The sequence below is a fragment of the Tachypleus tridentatus genome, chromosome 1 (assembly GCF_004210375.1).
Source record: "Tachypleus tridentatus isolate NWPU-2018 chromosome 1, ASM421037v1, whole genome shotgun sequence".
NCBI lineage: Eukaryota > Metazoa > Arthropoda > Merostomata > Xiphosura > Limulidae > Tachypleus > Tachypleus tridentatus.
In genome coordinates, this window is record NC_134825.1 from 93,955,776 (window position 1) to 93,971,692 (window position 15,917).

The 15,917-nt window shown below is 33.0% G+C and overlaps 1 protein-coding gene across 1 annotated transcript in view; it reads right to left on the reverse strand.

Annotated features, from left to right (window-relative positions):
- The window catches only part of LOC143255761 (transforming growth factor-beta-induced protein ig-h3-like), a 47,969-nt gene that overhangs the window by 16,781 nt on the left and 15,271 nt on the right, over positions 1-15,917 (reverse strand). The window contains exons 6-8 of the mRNA XM_076511942.1: positions 11,371-11,662; positions 8,267-8,476; positions 7,330-7,467 (exon numbers count right to left, since the gene is read on the reverse strand). Of these exons, the coding sequence (XP_076368057.1) occupies positions 7,330-7,467; positions 8,267-8,476; positions 11,371-11,662 (640 nt within the window). The remainder of the gene's footprint in view (positions 1-7,329; positions 7,468-8,266; positions 8,477-11,370; positions 11,663-15,917) is intronic.

A 15,917-nucleotide genomic window follows, 5' to 3' on the forward strand; every position in this document is an offset into this window, starting at 1 on the left:
GCCATTATATAATGAAAGAGTTAGAAAAAAAGACAACCCTTTTCAACTCAAATATATATAAATACATTAAGACACTTTTAGATCATGAAAATAAAGAAATGAAAAATCTTTTAACATAGAAATGCATAATACAAAAATAAATCCCCTTAGCAATGGCTGTTTGTTTGGTTTTTGTATTTAGCACATAGTTATACAATGGGCTATATATGCTTTGCCCACCATGGGTATTGAAATCCAGTTTCTAGTGGTGTGAATCCACAAATATATCACTGTACCACTGAGGGCCCCTTTAGTCTTAGATTAAATTCCTGGCCTCTACACTTATATTTCTTACTGTTGTGTTTTTAGTGTACATGATCCATTTGTGTTATACAACACTTATGAATGAGTTTTCATAACATTCATACATGTGTAAAAACCACACAGACATATCTGCATATATGTGTATAATGCTATATAAAAACCATAATTTTTTATTATAACCATACTTTTTAAAGCAAAAACACATTAAAATTAAACAAAATACATTGCATCTTTTTTAAGATCCTAGGGTACAAGCTACAACGTGGGATTATTAAATGTATCCTTGGTTTTGAAGGTGACTGTGGAAATAGGACCCACATTGTGGTGGGGATACTCCATCTATCAGTCTTAACCTCCAGTTTGCTAGTCTCACATGAGAAGATTAGAAATTAGGAGAGCAAGATGTGGGTGTTCAAGCCAACAACGTCTTTCATCGATATCACCTTTTACTACCTGCAGACAGTTGTGGGAAGATGACTGCTCTCCCCAGTTAAAATAAGAATAAGAAAAAGATAAACATAAAAAAATGAAAATAAAATAAGAAATAAGGAAAATAAGGTGCTACCATTTGGGGGTAAGTAAGATGAAACTTACCTCTTGAAGTTAGCATTCCTAACCTCAGTATGGTAGAGGCACTAATTAACACAACATTGAACCATATCAGAAAACTAAATTCACTGTGACTGTCACGCTTTTATATGTGGTTCAAGGTGTACATCTACATAAAGTAATGTCAAGGTCTTAAATTACCTTATTTTTAACTAAAAACTATTTATAGTATACTAATATGGTTCAATATAGAAGTTGTATACCTTCAAGGTGTATAGGGGAAAATCTAAAAAGTACAAAGTGGCATACTTTTTTAAGAGTTGTTGCTACTCTAGTTTAAAAAAAATGCACCAGAAAATTCATTTAATAGCTTAGAAAGCAAGAGTCATAACATTTTTTCAGTCATTCATTTTTTAACCAACATGTCCATCCTAGCACAGTGGGTCACAGGCAAAGGCCATGTTATCGTGTTTGTTGACTTGCATTCAAAATTTTACAGAACTACTATTTTATGACTTTATTTTATAATTAATTTCAATAAGTTTGGAATCAAATGACAGATTATAATTCATATCTTAGTGTTATATGTTAGCTAGTTTCTTAAGTTCAAAGTAAACAGCAAAAGAACACACCTAAATATTGATTTTTGTGTGTCATGTGGTAAGTTGAATGCAGCACTAGTTCAAATTAGATGCTTGTGATGCCAAAATACTAAGTCTACAGTTTCATACAAATTAGGAACTTTTCTGTTCACTTTTGGAAACAGTCCCTTTTATGCACTTACTTCAATATAGGGTATGTGAATAACCAACAGAAATCTCAACCCTAATGCAGCCAAAAGAACTGCCTTCAAATGTTGGTACAACTGTGGGTAATACCTTGGTGTTAAGCAAAGCCTGGAGAATCTTTTACCTCAGAAATGTTGGAAGCACTACCTACAGTATAGCCTGACAACCATAGCTTGTTGGTTTATAACAACAGTACAGCACACATTTCTGCACTCATAACTGACCACACATTTCGTAAGTTACTTGCATCCATAATATAGTTTGCATTTGTGTTGGCTGGGCTTTATCTTGCTGCATATCAAAATATGTCCATGCTAGATCTCGGTCTTTCAGTTGCTCTTCCCAGAGTTTCAGAAGAGTCAATCATTGCATTCATCCACTAGTAGAAACTCTTGTTGCATGGCTTGATGTTGCTATAGTCGAAATGGTTACAATTTCTGCTCCTGGACATTCCATTAACAAATAGGATCTCATTATACAAGAAGATATTCCATCTGTATTTCTGTATTGCAAGCCTGAGCAATTTACAAAGTCATATTTTTATATTGTTGTTGTACAACACACTACCATTCCTTCTACAGTTTTAAAGTTCAGTAACCCCTTCAAAGTAGCATGGTTCACCCAGATTGTGAGTCTCCAATATTATAAGTACTGGTGATAGTATTTCTAACAGCCATAGTCATTATAAAACTATTTTCTCAGTGCAGTACATGCATTTAGAAGTCAAGAGCGTAAATCTAGCGTGCGTGATTGAACATTTTACTCTGTCCCACAACTGTGATAACACTGCCCTTTTTCTGTTATTGCTAGTGTCATTGCCCAATAGGAATTCACTATCTTATTGTGGATATGTTAGCATTAAAGTATTCAATCGTGTTTTTAAGGAAAGCTGGCAATGGTGCTGCTATCTTGGATAAGTTGGCCAAAATCTGTTAGTAATGTGACCCAAAAACTGAACAAAGTGTGGATGTATCTGAATAGTCTCTGTAGAGACTTCATCTATACCTTCAATGGGACCAAGGAACTCCATTTCTGTGCAAACAACTGTGTATCTTCTTGGTTTTAGTTTTTAACCTGCTTTATCTATAAAATATAATACTATCCTCATTTTTTCAGTCAGAAACTTAATGTGCAGTCAAACACCAAAATATTCACAAGATATACATAGACCAGACATCTTTCCAATTACAATCTCTTCAGTATAAGCTTCAATAGCATTTCAAAAATGGCATACATGTTACACCTGTCAAATAGTATGATGCAGAACTCATACAAACCATTTCTCATGCTAAGTTTGCTATCATTATTTGGCCTGACCCACCAGGATCCAGATGCCAGATCTAAAGCGGTGAAGCAATGGGAACCTTCCAATGCATCAATACATTCATCTGTTCATGGTAAAGGAAAAGTGTAAACATGAGTTACCATGGCCACCTGTTTAAAATCAATATAAAATCTTGACATGCTTTCTTTCTTCCTAATAATCATTACTGGAAACAGCCAAACACTCTGAGAGTTGTATGACTTCATTCTTCAAAATTCACTGTATTTCAGCACTGGTCATGTCCCTAGTGCTCCAAAAAGACCAGTATGATAGATACTTTATTAGACATGCATTGCCTTTATCTATGTTATAGCAAGGCAATGTCATTCATTCCAATCAGCCATCTGTTTCCAAATATACAATGCCATACTCCACCAATAAGTCATTGAGTTACTTTCACTGCATTGAGTCTAGGTTATTTGTCCAACACTTATCCATCAAACTATTACTTGATTTTGGACATTATAAAATGAACACAACCCTAGCATTACCACTGGCCTTGGCTACTTCAACTTTCTTTATTGTACCCATAGCCATTCCAGCATAAAGCTGGACTGTTGACTACCCATAACTACAAAACAACACCGGGGTTTCATCTTTCATTGAGCATATGACTACCCAAGTCAATACTGCCCAGTGGTGGCACCAAAGGGGGGCTTGAGCCTCCCAAATGAACCAAACCCCTCAGCCCCCCAAATATTGTTACCTACATATATTCATAAAATATGGAAAACACAATCGTCGTTGTTGCTTAACAATTAACATCAAAGAGACACAGATCTGTGAAACTCAATGTCTTCATTAACACGGAAGTATGTGTCATGCATCCCACAGCAACATACTGAATGCACTGAAATTCATGCACTGTATTGCTGCTCCCTGTGCAATGCCATTCTATCTTTAGCTTTGACGAAGATTAGACAACCACAATGATTTCAAGTTACAACAGATCATCAGGGATTTTACTTGATAAACCAAAGGTTTCACAGGTATTTACCCATTAATTTCATTTATCTTTTATTGAAAAGTAAAACATAGCATGCATGCATAAGTGTATTGTGTATAGGTCAAAACTATGAAGCATTTAGCCAGTGTTGTGTCCTCTGTGAGGTCATTTTGCATTGTGTATCAGCCATCCAAAATTGTACTAATGATTGTGGAATACACTTAAAATTGTGACTAACAATCCAATTAATGTTATACTTAAGATCAGATAATAACCTTACATGTTAATTGACCAAATAATATTTCTAAACAATTCTAGAATGAATTTTGAAATTGTCATTGGGCTATTTAGAAGTGCCTAATTTAATGTAATGTAGTAGTTGCATTATTGTAACAGGGTGCTGTCACACTTACAATAATAAGAACAATATCACAATCACAGTTTGACCTGTATGAATAATGTGAACTTATGAAGAAACCAGCCTTTCTGTGAAGGTTAACTGGGTGGAATTTAGGTGAGCTACCTCTTTTACACATATGCATATTTTCATAAACAGATTATTTCTAATTTGTAATAATGAATTATTAATCAGAGTATGAGTTTCCAATGAAAACTGCATTGAAAACGCAGTTCAAAATAGCACACCTTTCTGAAATGTACCTTGGTATTTACATCATTATAATTTACCATCTATACTTCATATTGATGGCATTTTGGGAAGCCCCTCCACAGTTACCTCAGCCCCCCTCCCTCTAGTGCAAGACTAGAGGGAAGGCAGCTAGTCATCGCTGCCAACTCTTTGGCTAATCTTTTATCAATGAATAGTAGGATTGACCATCACATTATAATGCCCCCGTGCCTGAAAGTGCTGGCACGTCTCATGTGACAGGAATTCGAACCCAACACCCTCGGATTACGAACCAAGTGGCTCAACAACCTGGCCATGCTGGGCCAGATGTGTGAGCAGCTGGTTAACTCCCTGCATGATTCAGACTCAAAGTAGTGGAGGTATTTGAAAATGTCCATTTGAGGTATAGGCACAACAACTGTTGCTAAGAGCTTCTTCCTCTCAATGAATTACCAATTTGTAAGTGGTCTCAATGAAAATTGGTTCAGTGAGGGTAAAGATATCTCTCACCTCAGTGAGCTTATCCACAACTATGTCTTCATGATAATTGTAGGAAAAGCTTTATTGTACAAACAATGCAGGTGATCCAGATAAATGGCCAGACTCTTAGTGGCATTTCTCTTCCAAGCTTTGAATTTGACCTAGTGGATTGTTTGATTCTCCACTTGGTTCTATTTACAACATAACTCAAGCTCACAACTACCCCATGGTTCATGTTTTTTTTTCCATTGGTCCTTTCTGTGTCAAATATTGGGGAAACAACACTGACATGTGGAGTTCATCCATCAGTGGCATATCCATAGCTTCTTGGAAAGTCTTGGCCAAAGATGAGATCATGCTACTCTTGGCTGGTAATGATCAAAGAGCTCTAAAGAAATCATTAAATGACTTGCCAAGAGTCATTCTATCTCAGTCACTCTCAGTAATCTGTTTCCCTTGCAGAGATCAATTCTCAGACAATTTGCTTAATCTGTAATTCTAAGCACACCAGATGTCAGATGATCTTCTTGAGTCTGCAATTGTAAAGAAAGTGACATCAGGATCCTTCAAAACATTTGCAAAAGTTCTGTATCAATAAATGGGCCAGTGGTATCACCAGGTACTTAAGATTTGGGGCTTGGGCCCATAGGCATGAGAATTTTTAGCATTTCAGTATGTATCAATCATGTTTTTTTATTATGAAGTTTAGAGATGTCAACAGGGGATTTGGGGCACTATCTGATAGAATTGAGGTATAAGTCCTCTGAGCCAGTCCCTAGCAGTGCCTCTGGAAAGGGCTTCTTTCAGACTCAACACCTCTCTCATACAACCATCTTTCTCCAGTTGCAAACTCTCCCACTTGGTCATGAGTACTTTTACCTAAAGAAATTGCTATTCTTTAAGCAAGAAGCATTTCTTTAAATCTTGTTTAGCTTAAGAGGTTAAGGAAATGGAAATATACATGTTATTAAAATCAGAAAACTCTGCAAAACTCTCCTGTAGCCACTACAAAAAAGTTCTCCATCCTTTGCCTATCTGTAGTATTCTCAGGTTAAATCGATTTCTGCAAAGAGTATTAGGCAGGCCTACTTTATATCAGGAGAATATCAGAATAAATTATAAAACAATACCAAATTTAACAAAACTACTGAGTTTAAGCAAAGAATACAGAGACTGGGCATGATATATAATATAAAATGAAAACAATCTTTTATACATGGCATGTATATCTATCTGCTCTCTGGATACTAGATAACCACTTCTCACTGGACTCATGAACTACATTTCTTCTCCCATATTTTTCCATCAACTAGCTTATTTGAGATCCTGTGTAGTACTTTTTAACTCAAATATTTCTTGCTTAATGAGAAATGCTGCATTTACCAATACTGACTATAGCTACTACATGACTAATCATTCTCCTTCAACATAAAGGAGGTCATAACCTGGAGATAACATTTATACCACTGGTGAAAGAAATAAATTTCTGTCCTCTACATTCTTACACAACATTCAGCATGACAGCAACACCACCTGCTGGGACAGTAGGCATTATCTCTAGAGAACATCAAAGGAAAAAGACAGCTACAACAATGTCAATTTAACTGTTTTGCAAACTACATGTTATCTGAAAACTGTCATCAAAATAAAAATATTCTTGAACATTTCTACATTTATTAAAATAAAAGGTTAAAAATACATGGTATGCTGCATATCACAAAGGTATAGAAACTGTTTTTATTCATTTTTAACTGCTGAACTTTTGAAAATGTTTTTCTTTAAAAGTATGTTTTCATTAACATATTAATGTTTCTGTTACAGTTCATATTTCTGAAAATCTTTTTATACATTTTTATAGTTTTTAAGAACATATAATACAGTTTTCCAAATTTAACAATGATTTTAAAACAGAAATTTGCAACTAACTACAAATAAGATCTACCACAGTAATAAATAAAATTATCAGTGAAAGCAAGTTTGATCTTACTTAGAATATTTATTTTATTTCAGTGTTAAGGACACCTATTAATTCAATATTAAATGATGCAATTCATGTTAATATCATGAAATATTTAAATATGTTACTGAATTGATAAATAAATTATGTGTTACATTCATTTTTTGTTAAATTCATAAATGATGATAGTACTGCTAATTGACAATTACAATGGGCTAGATCACTCCTCAGTTTTTTAGTAGCATGTCTGAGGGGTTAGAATTATGAAATCAGAAATGAGTAAATTTTAATTACTAAAAATAAGTATGCAGTAACAACACTTACCAAAAAGTAAATAAAATACTGATAAATTACCTGCAAATGCTTCATCTGTAGGAGCAAACAAGGTGAAAGCTCCACGAGATTGCAGGTTTTCTATTAAGCTAGTTTGGTTTAGAAGATCAAGAAAAGTGTTCAGGCCCAAATTCTCTGCTACAGTTATGAGAGGTAGAACTAAAAAATTTAAATGAGAAAAAAATTATGACAAGAATTTGACAGGCTATATGGTTCATATGTAACACAAAAAAGTTGGACCTTAGATAATTTTACAAAAATAAAGAGTAAATTAGTAATAGAAATCTTGACATTATGCAAAATAGTTGCCATGCTACCATTTATAGGAACAAAGTCTTACTTTTTTCAGTAATATCAAAGTTACTTCATTTATATTTCAACAATTTTATGTTACATATATCTGTTGAAAACATCAATTAATATCTTCAAAAAGAAACCACAGCACAAGCACATACTGATTATTTATGACATTCTGTGAGAAATATAAATTCTGTGCACTTCTTCAAAAATATCTTTTGCCTCAAAGATACAAATTTCACACCCCTATGAGCAACAGACTGTGCAGGCACACCATTCGCACTACCCTTGCAAATCATTCTTTAGTCTTGCAATTGTGCCTTTGAGTTTATTCTATACAGTTGCAACACATTTTTATACTTGTTATTTTCAGTTATACTGTTTTGCTTTATGTAACAATATTTTAATGGATCATATCCTTCATGATGATAACACACTGTGATTATATATTTAACAATATTAGAGTAATATGTTTTATTTCTCTAAATGTTATCTTCTATATTTTTGGTTAATGTGTAGCCTTTTAAATTCATATCCTTACAGTGACATTGTTAGTGCTTTTATATGCTAATTAATGTGCACCCTTTTATGCTTTACTGACTTATTGTTTCTTACACAGCACAATAACTGTCTTTCTTAGCTAAGTTCAGAAATAACTTACCTTTCTGTGGTAAAAGCACCTTATCTATAGAATATACAACACCATTGCCTGTAAACTGCCCATCATCTAAAAGCTTAGCACCTCCCACAAATGTTTCAGATATGTTGCAAGTGATCTCCAATGGCTTGTGATTTATCGAATGGATAGTGTGAGCACCTATAGTAGTTGTATGACACCAGATGTCATCAATTATGTGGTACTTGAGAAGATCTGAAAATAATTTTCCAAATAACTTAAAATTTACTACAAGTATTTTAATAAAATTGAAATTAAATAAATATTTCATAGAGTAATTATAAGAATTCAAAGTACTTACTTTAAAATATTTGATTATGAATTCCCCTACTTAATGATAAGTGATATTTTCTACAATAAGTGTCTGACTTACAGACTATCAACTTAGTTATCCTCAGGTTCTTATCAACTAAGTAAATTAAAACTGAAGTTTTGGATTCTAATATAGATAGCCTGTTTTATTTTGAATCTGCTACTCTATTATGAATCCATTCATACTGAAAGGCCTTTACATGTCAGAAAATAAAATCACAAACTATCATTGCCTGACTCAATCAATATCTTGGGTACTGCAAAAAGGATTAGATATATAAAAATTACAGTTGAAAGTTGTCAAAAACACATTCACAATAAAATTCAGTTTAAGTATCTTTAAAAATATGTAATGAGTGAATTCCTTTAAAACGTAGCTGCAACTTACTGCTATGCAATATTTTATGTTAATGTTAACCTTTTTTTTAATTCTAGGAATGGCTCTTATGATTCAAAAGATGTTCAAATAATGATGTATTTCATCCAATCAGGACTTCCTTTAACTATGTGCATCCTTACTATTATATATAATTATACATGTGCAGGTATAGCAATGTTAATGCTATTCATGTTTTCCAAATTTTGGCAAACTTTACTTTTAGTAATTTCACACATTCTTGAAAAATTAGAATCTTTTGTTAAATAATCTTCAAGGACATACAAGAGGTTTGAGAAAGACTCAGCTTTCTCAAAGCGTAATCAAAGATTGTTCATCTCTGAGTCTCCAAAGGGTATACAACCTTAAACACTTGTTATAGAGAAAGAAACAGCCTTCCCAAATAAATGCCACTTATAGAACACCAACTCAGAAATATTATATTGTATATGTTGCAGAATCGCCCATCAAAACAAAAAATGCATGCACCACCTATGATTATCTTTAATATTGTGGCTTCTTATTCTGCAATTTTTCTTTTCAAAACAACAACATTTATATTAAAATTTTGTACTGTTTGACTGACTAATGTGAAGAAGCATTTTTTTCTCTCATATTTATGGCTGACTCTGATATGACTGTTTACATAATATTTCCAATGCTCACCCTGCTGTAACTTCATTTAAAATTGTGTGGTAAGGCTGTACACTTATCATGCATGAGGAATTCACTATTTGATTCCTAAAGTACATATATTAATTTTTGTATGAAAGAACAAGATCCAGTCCTCCATATAGTAAAATACCAAATATAACAGTTAATACATGACTAAAAATAAAGTTACTGATTTTTTTAAAATATAAAAATAAGTTTACTCTTTTCATACTGACATCAAGGCATTATCCAAAATGCTGGCTAATTTTAGAAGGTTTGCCTACGTGTTTGAAAGAAATACCTTAATATAATGGTTATTGCAAATGAATTGTCCTATGTTTCTTTGGACTATAAACAAAACCTTAAATGTGCATTTGCAAATGGAAAAAAAAGTAGTATACCTAAGAAGTACACAAAAAGAGAAGAAATGAAAAAAGATTTATAAAAACCATCACACCAGTAAAAGATGGAAATTTATTACTGCTTTTAAATGAAATAGAAATATATCTCAAAGAGATAAAGCAAAATCTGAATTAAAGGTTCATCGACTGCATTAAGCCATATTTATGTTTGCTAACATTCAACCATTTTTTCAAAGTATTTTTTCTATCCAAAAACAAACTCCAAACTATAATGTTCTTTTTTCATATTTAGAAGTCAATCCAAAAATGGTTCCTCCATTTCAGAATTACATTTTTACTTAACAGAAGTTTCTTTGAAACTGTCTTTGTTAACCTGAAGAAGATCTAAGAAGGTTGAAATTATATTCTTGTACTTTAATTAAAGTTTTTAATACTCATATCAGGTGTCTATGCAATGTATTTTTACTTTTTACATCAAATGGGTTTCTCATCATCATGAACACTAAATATTTGCTAACTGAATCATCAAGTTTGATTTTTGGTCAACTTTACTCTAAAATATTCTGAAAAACTTAGAAGAAAAGTGCAATTATATCAAGAATAGAATTCTAATTCAAAATTAGTCTCCATGGAAATTAGATATTGTCAAGCATTACCCAAAATATACTGGAAAAGCATGGCATCAAGGCTCATAACATATACACAATAAGGGATCATTTGGCCCTTGAAGACTTTCTGTACACCTCCCTCAAAAAAATGAAAAGCAAAAATTAAACCCACCCTGTCATTTTGTATTCCATCTTATATTTATGGCAAAGCTATTAAGGGTATCTGTCACCATCCTTAGTTTTGGATCCAAAAAAAAGGGAAGGTTGCCAGCTCTTAAACTTTTGTCTTCTTGTCCTATTGTCTTCATAAAATAAGACAAAAAATTAAATGCTTTTAACCTCTCAATCCCTCAGATAGACTTGTTGACTTTAATAAAATTGCTTTTTATCCTTCTCTTTCAAGAAAAATAAAATATTATAAGCCATTTCCACAGAATAACCCCCCAATCTTCTGTGTCATCCTAGTAGCTGTCTTCTGAATGCTTTCCAATAAGCCAATATCATTTCTTACACAATTAGACTAAAAATGTACAGAATATTACAAGGGAAACTAAAATTACCCACAAGTATAGTTGGTATCCCCATAACTAAGAATATATGACAGAAAAGAACGTAAAAAAGGACTGAAACAAGGTTTTCAAAGTAATTGTTTTTATCATTATAAAACTATATTATCTGATAGTATATATATATATGATAAACAACTGTCGACATCTTTTTTTTATGATTACTACAAATAGTGACTGTCAAACCTTAGTCATAAAGCCTTCATTTTACCTTGTAAGGCACTAATATCAGCAAGAAGATCTTTAACAAATGATTCTTCAAGGATATCCCATGCTTTGTTTATTGGTGCAAGTATTGTTACAGTTGTTTTTTCTCTTAAAAGTGTAGTTAATTGACCTTGAATTATGGCAGCAGCTGTTTTACTGAGATGTGGTTGACGAACTATCAGATCAGTGACTGTCAAGTACCAAGGAGGAAGTAACAAGCTTTGTGTCAGGTGAATAATTCCATTATTGCCTTCCAGGTCCATGGCAACCAAAGGTATACAGTTGACTGTAACAAGCTGCATTTATGAGAGAAAAAGAAATAAAATATTTTTCACATTATTTAGTCTCAAAACAACTTATTGCAGTTAAAAGCTCGAATTATTTCTCTATCTATTTATAACCCCTTTTCTAAAAAATAAAATGTGACACTTACAGATGAAACATATCCAATATATTGCATTTGTGTAAAAATTAACAGTTATTAGGTAATCTGAAACTGGAAGTAGATATAAATTTATACACAACCTTAATTATTTGGTTTCTTTTTCTCATTCAAGGTAAGATCAGATTATCTTTTTACAGCCAAGACCATAACTGAATCTATGAAAAGTTGATTCAGTATATTATGTTAAATGGAATATGGATCAACTTGGTGCACTTGAACTATTTAGAAAGAGGCCTGCAACAAGTTGTACCTCAACTGTGGTAAGCAAAGTGTAACAGGTGAGAGTCCATGAACACAAAGAACAGTGGAACAAGTTGTTCACATATCCCAAGAAATAGCAAGAAATATAATCAAGAATGATTTCTATCTTCAAATGAGGCAAAGAGGGCATGGTTTCACTTAGTCAAATATACACAGCTTGCTTCTACAATATATCAATTCAATCACCACATACTTAAAGCAGCTGGAAAAATAAACTGACATCTGTGCTATTCTATATGAAGACATACAGATCAAGTCATTGGACAGAATCTTTGGATTTCTGTAAAATCAGACTATTGAAAAAAGCTTAGGAAACTGTTGTCCTCATAAATTACATGAATTATGGAAAGTACGTGTGGAAAAGTGGCATGTGTTAAATGTGACAGTATTATGACAGAACCTTTTGCAACAAAAATTACATTACATTATTTCTGTTAAGATGCACTTTCAATAGATATAGAACATGATTATAAAATTAAATGCACCGATTTTATGAAATAGTATTTAATTCCAGAAAAAGCCATCAATTCCAACATATTAATGATTTTAACATGACCTGTTTCAGATAACTCACTGGACATACCAAGGTGTTATGTTTATCTTACACTCTCTTTTTAACATTTTAAAGAACTTCTTAAGAAAATTCTAAATTAGGGCAGCAACAAGCTCATAAACAAAGCAAAACCATAGTGGCAGCCATTTTTATCTCACAGAATCAGTGTAAGAATGTTAATAAAGTAATAACAAATATCTATTAAATCTATAAAGTAGCCAATATATATTAATCATTATTTCAATCATTTTTTAAAATATCAAGTGTTTAATATGCAAAGAAAAGCCAAATACTATGCTTTTTATAATTAAATGAAGTTACAAAGTGCTTGGCAAACTTTACTGCATAATCAAGTTTCATTTGACTGGGCCCTTAGATTGCTGGCTCCTTTGCCATCTCCACTTCCTTGTTGGCCAGGCCTGTATATCTAATTATAAAAGTTTTAACTAACTCTATAAACTCTGTAGATTTTGCAGATTTACATGTATGGCATAACAGTTTTCAGGAACTTTCTCAAAACTATTTTGAGTAGGTATTTTACCTATAATTTGTATTAAGATCATTGAGTGTCATAACTGAAACAACAACGAATTTCATCATTCTACAGGGTGTTTGGAAAGTCACTGTGCACTTATATATGTATATGATTACAAAAGTGCATAGTGACTTTCCGAACACCCTGTATTATTGGAATAAAATATACCTTTCTTTGAGTATATTCAGGTAATGTTGCTGAACTTCTGTGCAGATTTTGCACATAGTTAATCAAGATGATGTTGACCGATGCCCAAAGGTTTTAAACATCTGCTAGTCCTTTTACATAGGTAAAGTCTACATACTGTCACCTGGTTAAGTCTGAAGCTAGTGGGTGTACCTTTCTGTATAGATTTTGAAGATTAAACAGTTCATTCTGAAACCTGTACAAGCTGAATTGAGAATATTATGAATTGTGTGTAGGCTAGTGTTTGAAGTATGTAATCTTGTGATTTATGTGGCACTGCACTGAGGCTTTAACCTGAGTATAAAGGTTTGTTGTTTACATAATACTGTTTCTTGTTTATCAGGTGTATCCATTTTGGCTGTCAGTACCTCTGGTCTTGCTTGGCTCTTGTGTTTCTGGACTTCATCCCAGCAACCAAACAATAATTATAATATAGAGAATATTAATATATTTTAAATGTACTTTTTTTTTGTTAACCCTCTAATGCAGCAATGTTTGTGTATTACATTATCACAAAAGAAAATTCTCTGAGACCATACAAAAATTACTACAAATTCATGGAACCTGCAGTGGTAGTGAAAGTGTGATTTCAGAATACAGCAAGGTTTAGAAGGAGCACTCTTCTGAAGTCAGAGCTTTCACCAGCCATAGTGAGAGTGATGTTCACATTCTTGATTTATATCCAAGTCCAGAAAGTTGATCAGTGTCCCAATGGACAGTCCTAGGCAACCTCAAAGGTTAAATTCCATTTAGAAGCATAGAGAAGTAGAGAAGGATCATGATGACAGTAAGTGGCCTGAATATCTCCAGACTTACCTAATTGTCTGTATGGAAATGACAGTTGTGGACAAGTCTTTGTGTCACAAAGTGTTGCCTGGAATCACTGGTGATCAAGGAGAGTGTCGATAAATGTGTAATAGATGAAATTCTGTGTGTTACATTGCAACATCATCAGACAGAGCAGGTGGCAGCTCACTACAATTCAGTAGGACTAGGAGTTAATCAGAAACCTTCTAGTCTATTAAGATACACTAACAATACTCCAGAAACATGTTTGGTGATCAAGACCACTAAGAAATATAATACAGAAGTGTTTATTAAAATGTCATGTCATTGAAATGGCAATGATAGCAAAGTATTACCATTTGCCAAATCATCCTGTTGAGGACCTAACTGAAGGAGTAACATTTATCAAAATGCATGTATCTCCAAACTTCAAGAATATTGAGAACTCCTTACTCACTGGAACATTGTGAATGGATTTAGGAAAAACAGCTGACAATAGGAGACCATGTGCCCTAGTAGGTGGTAATGGAAAACAGATAAATTTAACAATGTTAAATACAACAGCAAAGGAAAACCTGGATCATTTTATTAAATATTGTGAGTGATAAACTAATTTTTAGTCTTACATTTCAAGCTACTGCTTAGAACATGAGAATGGTATTCGAGAACATCACAGACGTAGGCTTGAAATTAAAACCTGGAAAATGTTAATTCACGTACATAGAAGCATAATTAATTGATCAAATTATTAGTAGAGACAGAGGGCCAATTAATCTTATGAAGACCACAGTGATCAAGGACCGATCTCCATCTTATAATAAATGAGAAAACTTGAGCTTTTTTGGTTTTGTATTGCATTATTGACAGCTTGTGAAAATTTGTCTGAGTTAGTTGCACCATTGTCTGCACTGAGATTGATGGATAATTTGTATGGGCAGAATAATTAAAAAACACATTCCAGTCCCATATGAATGCCTTACTAAAAACATCAATATAAGTTTATCCTCATCAAGATTGTCTATTCAAAACAGATACACCAATAATGATAGAATTTGTGTGGTTTTGTCACAAGAACAGGATGGAGTGGAGCTTGTGATCACTGATGTGGATCATGTATTGAATACTAATGAATGCCAATTCAGTATAATGAAAAAGAAAATGTTTATACATTTGTGTAATAGGAAATTCATTAATAAACTATGTGAACTGAATTAGCTAATGAAATTCAAAAGACCAGAATGTATGATTGCCCATTGGATAAGTCTACTTAAAGAGTACAACTTCATTTCATTGCACAACACTGACTAGGTAAGAAGCACCAAACCACTTATGGATAATCTCGCCAACCCATGAAATCATTTTGTTTGTTAAAACGTTCAAATTATGGACATCATGCAGCATTTAAAGCCCTGACAGCAACAATGATGATGAACCATCAAAAGGTAACAATTCTACCCAGAGAAAAAACTAAATGTGCCATAAAAAATTCAGACAAAGAGTGGTAATTTTCCCTCTGAAAAATACTGTCCTGAACATAGCTAGTCTCTGTCTAAAAATCAAAGACACTTTACATGTGCTGGTTGTTGTAAATGACTTCACTAAATGGGCTGAGGGATGACCATTGTTCAACACATTAGTTCAGTCTGTTGCTGATGTGTTGGCTAAGCAATGGATATCACAATTTAGAACACCTGGAAAGAGACACACAGCCAGAAAAGCTAACTACAACAACCAGTTTTTGCATATTATGGTGCTGGGTGTGCTGAAGAAGTATACTTCATCATG